This window comes from Engraulis encrasicolus, chromosome 20 (assembly GCF_034702125.1).
Source record: "Engraulis encrasicolus isolate BLACKSEA-1 chromosome 20, IST_EnEncr_1.0, whole genome shotgun sequence".
Lineage (NCBI taxonomy): Eukaryota > Metazoa > Chordata > Actinopteri > Clupeiformes > Engraulidae > Engraulis > Engraulis encrasicolus.
Window position 1 is genome coordinate 5,009,364 of NC_085876.1, and position 7,500 is coordinate 5,016,863.

Sequence of the window (7,500 nt, forward strand, 5' to 3'; positions counted from 1 at the left end):
ACATACACACACACAGACACAGACACACAGGCGCACACACACACAAACACACACACAAGCATAAACACACACACACAAACTAAATATCTGTGTTCTTTGTATTCTGCCATGTGTGCTTGTATGCATGTTGAGCTTCAGGCAACATATTCACTCCATATGACACAAGTGAAGTTCAATATTGTATTTCAGCAATATAACATGAGTGGTTGTCAGGGGATATTCTCACGGGTCTGATGCAGCCGCAGGCACCAAGCTGAAGGATGCGTGTTGCTAAAGTCTCTCGTTCTCCTTCCCTCTCCACCAAACTCCCCACTAAGCTTAGGCTCTGTTTTGTTCACACTTTTGGATTCCCACTTTCTCATTTATTCCCTGGAGCTCTCGTATCCTTTCTTTTTTTTTTAAATCTTTTGGGGGTTTCCAACTTTCTTTAGACAGGACAGTGAAGAGTGGGACAAGAATTGAGTGGGAGAGAGAGATGGGGGAGGATCGGGGTATGACCCAGGTCAGGATTTGAAACCGGGTCGACCGAGTAGAAGTCCAGTGCCCAGCCGACTAAGCCACTGCTGGTGCCCTCATATCCTTCATAATTGTGATGGCACTCTCTCTTCCCACGGTCATCTCACTTCCATAATCCCTCCCTCCCTTTGTCTGAGACTTTGTATCTCTCTCCCCCCATCTCTCTCTCTCTCTCTTTCTCTCTCTCTCTCTCTCTCTCTCTCTCTCTCTCTCTCTCTCTCTCTCTCTCTCTCTCTCTCTCTCTCCCTCGCTGTCTTTATCTACCGTTGTTTCATCCATGGTGTATCATGAGGTATCCTCACCACTATGTGCCTAGTGGCATATAAATGTGTTTTGTCCAATAATAATTTGTTAAATTGTGAGACCGGAAATAGCTGAATGATAGGGCATTCGTGCCACAACACACTGATACTGGATGGATTGATGCATGCATATGAGAGAGAGAGAGAGAGAGAGAGAGAGAGAGATTTGTTTACACCCTCTGTTTCCAACGCAGCTGGATTTTGAATGGTGTTTTGATACCTGCCAGACACAGATGTGTTCTAAAGCTACAAGAGAAAGGGAAGATGGAGGACTGGTGTCAGACTAGAGAGATAACAGGCACAGAAACACAACCTGGCAGAGGACGCTAGTTGGAGAGGACTGGAGAAAAGAGGGAACAAGACAACAGATAGAGAAGAAGTGAGAAATAGCCTAAAGTGGAAGGGCAGGGCCAGGGAGAGAGAAAGAGAGAGAAGGCTGACCGACTCGATTGGGCAGACAGAGAGAGTAAAATCTACACTGCGGCAGAATGGGAACAGATTGGGGGACGGGGGATAGACAGACTTTGACAGTGCAAGAGTGACTATTAAGGGAGTTTCTTAACCTCTCTGAACTTTTAACAGTCTCCTCTATTACCATCGACTAAATCCAATAAATGAATGAATACATGAATTCAAAGTAGATGGAAATTACCTCTGCCGCATATATTTTAATGAAATCACCCCAAGGTCCTCCACACTCAAAAACTTAAGAGCTTTCTTGCAACACTATAAAAGTCTATTTAAATGCAATTTTCACCAGTCTTTTTTTCACTTTAAGGTGCATCTGTCAACATTTGAGTAACACAAACTGGGATTTTTTTAGATGTTGGCAAGAAATAAAAAATCACATTAGATTGCTAGACTGTATTGTAGGATAGGGATACCAGGAATGGGACGAGAGATGGGTTTTAAAAAAACGGTGTATTAACTAGCTGTGTATTAAGGTAGCATTTGAACAGCTGGAACTGTTTGATAATGTTTTGTCCTTGCCAAATCAAAGGGGAAAAATCCATGGGGGGCACTGTGGTGCAGCGTGCCCCGGGTCTGGCCTGGGACGTTTGCCGGCCATGCAGCATCTCTCTATCCTACTCTTCCTGTCATGCTCTGTCATAAAACCAAGACAACCAAGACACAAAACCAAAAGCCCTTATAAATGCCATGATTTTATTGATAGTATCTAAGAAGAACAATGAAAGCACAAAAGAGCACATTATATCTTCATTCTAGTTATTTAATTTCTTTTCATAAATAACTATTACCTCCGTCAAGGAGGTTATGTGATTGTCCGAGTTTCTGTGTACATTCGATTGTTTGTATGTATTTGTACACCAGAGGTTGTAGGTGCGATCTCTGAGCGCTATTCTAGTTTATAATACTTTATTGAAAATGCACTATGTATAGCATTTTGAAAAGAGTTCCACTATTACAGTTGATAATGAATCAGCTCAAGGTCTATCAAAAAGTGTTTTTCTTTTTCTTTTTCTCTTCAGCCATTTTTTGTCCGACTCTCGAAGGCCTTGGCTTCTGATGCCCTCTAGCAGTAGCAGTTTCTACTAATAAATGACTTTTTAAAGTTGAATTTCCCATGATGTGGGTCCTTTATTATTTGGGCTCACTTCCTCTGATCCGCTGCCCAGACTGCCAGTGTAGTGTTATTAGTCACCAAGAGGGACAGTCACATTTGCTGCCTCCCTCCTCTTTCTGGAACAGATAGATGACTTCTGCTATGTTTCTTCCCCTCATTCTCTCCCTTTCTCTCCGTATTGGGCACCCATTTCTCTCTCTGTCTCTGTCTCTGTCTCTCTCTCTCTCTCTCTCTCTCTCTCTCTCTCTCTCTCTCTCTCTCTCTCTCTCTCTCTCTCTCTCTCTCTCTCTCTCTGGAAACCATTTCCCTTCTCTGTGCTCTTTCTCCTCTATCTCATTCATTACCCCTTTGTTTTTTTCATTCAGTCAGTCTCTCTTTTTCTTTTTCCCTCTCTGTCACATACACATGCGCATGTGCATGTGGATGCCCAGATGCTCAAGCCTTACTACTACTACTACTACTAATAATAATAATAATAATAATAATAATAATAATAATAATAATAATAATCTCCCTCTCTCCTCAGTGCTAGAGATGATGCGTTCAGCTATTGGCTCCGCCCAGATGCTGATGTCACAGAAGGTGCAGCAGTTTTTCCGCATGTGCCAGCAGAGTGTGGTGAGTGCTCCTCTTCGTCATCATCATCTTCCTCTTCTCTATTCTTCATCCTCCCCTTCCCCCTCTTCTTCATCATCATCTTCCTTTTCGCTATTCTTCAGCCTCCCCTGCCTCCTCTTCTTCTTCATCATCTTCCTCGTCTCCTTTATTCTTCACCCTCCTCTTCTACTTCTTTATTCTATATTCTCAATACTACATTTCTTTACTCTTCATCCTATATATAATACATGGCATATCAAACTGAAGATGTGAAGGGTAAGTGAAGAAGGGAGATCACCTGATGCTACTGTCGCCCACAGAGGAAGGGCTACAACAGCACCTGGACACTCTAAAGCATTTCTGTCAGAACTGGGCCCTGACAGTCCATTTGGCAAATACAAAGATCGTAATCTTCCCGAAGAAACCCAGACTGCAGGCAACCAGACACCTTTTCACTCTAGGAAACACCACTCTAGAACATTCATTATCCTATAATTACTTAGGCCTGACACTCAGTGCCTCTGGAAGCTTTGACCTTGCAGTGAATGCTCTAAAAGAAAAAGCTTGTAGAGCTCTCTACGCTATCAAAAGAAACTTTTACAAAATCCAAATTCCAATTAAAATCTGGTGTAAAATATTTGACATAATGTGTGTCATTATGCCTATTGCATTATATGGATGTGAAGTATGGGGCCCACTCAGTAAGCTAGACTACACTAGATGGGACAAACATCCGATAGAATCCCTGCATGCAGAATTCCTCAGAAACATCCTCAGAGTCCAAAGAAAACTCCCACAAATGCATGCAGGGCAGAATGGAAGATTCCCATTGGCAATAAATATTCTATGGACACATCTAAAATTCAGTGAAGAAAACACTAGTCCCAAGCATTTAAAACCCAAGAGGTTAGCCCTAATACCAATCCCCTCAGTCAGTTGGTTCTGAGGTTAACTAAACCTCCTAACACACTAACTCATCAACCTCAGACCATCCCTGCTGTAAAAAATCAAATCAAAGTAAAACAAATTATGAACCAACGCAAGGATGCATATCTGGAACACTGGGAGAACCAGACCAAATGACAATCCAAATTAGAATGCTATCTTGGACTAAAAAGACATTATGAATTGGCAGAGTATCTCTACGCAGTCAGAGATCCAAAGCAGAGACAGATCCTTACCAAGTACAGGTTCTTTGGCCACAGTCTAGCTGTAGAGAAAGGACGTTAAGAAAAAACATGGCTACCAAGAGATCAGCGGATATGTGGTCACTGTACGACTGATGAGGTTGAGACTGAGATGCACTTTCTGCTTCACTGTCCAATATATGAACAAATTAGACAGCAATATTTTCTAATCTTTGCAAAAGAAGTACCAAATTTTAACATACAACATGACAATGAAACGATGGCTTATTTTCTTGGAGAAAGACACAACTGCACAGAAGTAGCAAAATACGTTGCAGCATGCCATACCCTGAGGGACAGTGAGAGTGTATCCTAAATCCTCCTTTTCTTTAATCTACATCCTCTTCTTCCTTTTTTCATTCTTTGTCTTCTTTTCTTCTCACCCTCTCCTTCCTTTGTTCTTCTCATAATCATATTTGTCTCTCTTCTTCCTCTTCTTAATTCTTCATGTTTCTCCTCTTATTCCTTCTTATCATCATCATCATCTTCATTTGCCTCTTCCTCCTGCTTTTCTACCTCCTCACGCCCCTCTTCTTTATTCTTCCTGCTCATCTACCTCCTCCCCTTTGTCATCCTCCTTCTCATTTGTACTTTTCCTCATCATTGTATCTGTCTGTCTCCTCCTCTTCTCCCTCTCCACTCTTGTCTTCCTCTGTCCTCTGTTCCTTCTCCCTCCTCATCCTCCTCTTTATTAGTCTTCTTCAGCAAGGGAGGTAGGCTAGCCTATACTCGAGACAGAGTCAGTACATCAGAGGCCGGTCCTCTTACAGTTGGTTCCTATGACAACCATTCACCCCATTTCAGGACAGCCGTTCTACAGACCCCCCAGAGTCACTCATACACTGAGAGCATTCTAATCCAATCCAGAATTTGACACAGACATACCAAACTGCAGATGTGAATACACCAACACACTCTTTATGGACGTTTAGGTTTTAGAGTTTTTGATATAGAGTGTTATCCAAGTACTAAACTGACCGGTGTGTGAAGATTACAGAATGTACGTACCTGACTTACAGTACAGGCTCTGTCAGTTGGTTGCTATAGCAACCATTCCCCACCCCAACCAAACCCGCTGTTCCAGAACCGCTCTATATATCAAACTGAAGGCATGAACACAGCACAGTGTTTACAGCAAAAAACTGCCTTCAACTTTGTATATTTTATCGGTAATCTGATCAGGGTTTTTACATACAGTATATCAAACTGTGTGGGTGAAGGGTTGTAAGGGGTTAGTGAAGAAGAGATGGTGTTTTATCTCAACATATAAGCTGATAAAAGAAAATGCCTGCAACGTTGTGACATTGCCTAGTACCCCTAATCTGATAGAAAGAAACATCAAATGTGTAGGCCTAGTCGTAATAGGCGTGCACAGATAGAGACGAGGTGGTGGTAAAGCAACTGCCACTGCCAAAGTTTTTTTTTTAATCACGATGTACTGTGGTCCATGGTGACATGATATTGTACAAATACTTATTGAGGAAAACCATGGGCCAGTAATGGGCCGATATAATACTGTGTAGGCTATAGCCATGTCCACATGTCTTCCACATGTCCCTAACAGCGACCTCAATCCTTAAAGCCAACTTATAAAAGGGGCCATTTCTTAATGGGTTCAATGTTTACTCATCCCCTACCAGGACCCCTCTGCGTACCCACAGCCTACCTGCCAGGACCTGTCCAGCTTCTGGGAGCTTCTGCAGCTGTCCATCGAGGATGTGCGTGTGAAGTTCCAGGACCTCCAGCGGCTCAGGGACTCTGGCTGGAGGCTGGCGGCTGATAAAAAGGTGAGAGGCTCAGGCAACACACTGCCGCCTCAGCCCCCCACCTCCAAATCCAGCTCCAGCAGAGGAGACAAAATGACCGCCGTGCAGCAGGCGGGTCACGGAGCCAAAATGGCCGCCATGCAACAGGCTCAGGGTCACCCGCCACTCGCACAGAGCACAGCCACACGCACTGGGAGGAGGAGGAGACACAGCAAGCAGACTTAATGCAATGGAGAAAGCACATATACACTTGAATAGAGCCACACACAACACACACACACACACATGCGTGAACACACACACACACGCGCGCGCGCGCGCGCGCGCGCGCTCCAACCGTATCTCACTCATTTCGTGAAGTATTCACGAAAAAAATAGATTAATTTTCGTGGTGCATTCACGTTATTGCCCGCCTTTCGTAAAGTCTTCACGAAAATAATAGATTAATTTTCACGCTGCCTATTCACTTGAATTGCCCGACTGTTGCCTAGCGACCCACTAGTTTGATGCCCTTTCGGTAGCCTACCGTCACATGGTAATCAAACATTTCAAACAAGCAATTAAGGGTTAGGTTTAGGGTCAAGGTTAGGGTTAAGGTTAGGGTTAAGGTTAGGGTTAGGGTTAGGTTTAGGGTTAAGTAGGGTTAAGGTTAGGGTTAGGTTTAGGTTTAGGTTTAGGTTTAGGGGACATAAGGCGTAAGTACCGAAAGGGCGTCGAATTAGTGAGTCCCGAGTGTATCAGCAGTGTTCTGTCAGCACCCCCTCCCCTTCCCTGCAGACGTTTGGATAACCATAGCAGCAGTGGGGCAATTCAAGTGAATAGGCAGCATGAAAATTAATCTATTATTTTCGTGAAGACTTTACGAAAGGCGGGCAATAACGTGAATGCACCACGAAAATTAATCTATTATTTTCGTGAAGACTTTACGAAAGGCGACACACACACACAAAATGTAAACTGAATCACTCTCCCCAATGACCTCGGGAACCTTACGTGACCTTAGCATACACATACAGTAAATGCAGACAGACAGACAGACACACACACACACACACACAAACACACACACACACACACACACACACACACACACACACACACACACACACACACACACACACACACACACACAGGCCTAGAACCTCGATTCCTTTTTCCTCCATGTTTTTGTGTGTCTCATCTGCTGTAGTGATAACTGGCTACTCCGGCTCCAGAGAGTAGAAGTCCACACCGCATATTTAATCCATCCACTCCAATCGGATGTCACTTCTCAATACGAACCCTGTGTCCCACATCATAGTGCGGGATTTGTCGTGAACTTGGAACATAACTTTGGCCATGTTTTATGACACATCACAAGTTTAAAAGCACACAAGTAGCATGAAAAGGGTTATTGTTGAGAAATGCCTATAGTGGAACAAGCATTTAGACCCAGTTATGTGTGACGCCAGGTAGATGCACTAAGTAGCTTATTAACTGCTTGTGTTGATAGTAACTGGGTTTTACCACTAATTAATATTTAAGACTCCAGATCCAATTTAGTAGTT

The 7,500-nt window shown here is 43.4% G+C and overlaps 1 protein-coding gene across 1 annotated transcript in view; it reads left to right on the top strand.

Annotated features, from left to right (window-relative positions):
- dlgap3 (discs, large (Drosophila) homolog-associated protein 3) overlaps nt 1–7,500 on the top strand; it is a 45,509-nt gene that overhangs the window by 36,426 nt on the left and 1,583 nt on the right. Inside the window, exons 18-19 of the mRNA XM_063186128.1 lie at nt 2,930–3,021; nt 5,828–5,974. Of these exons, the coding sequence (XP_063042198.1) occupies nt 2,930–3,021; nt 5,828–5,974 (239 nt within the window). The remainder of the gene's footprint in view (nt 1–2,929; nt 3,022–5,827; nt 5,975–7,500) is intronic.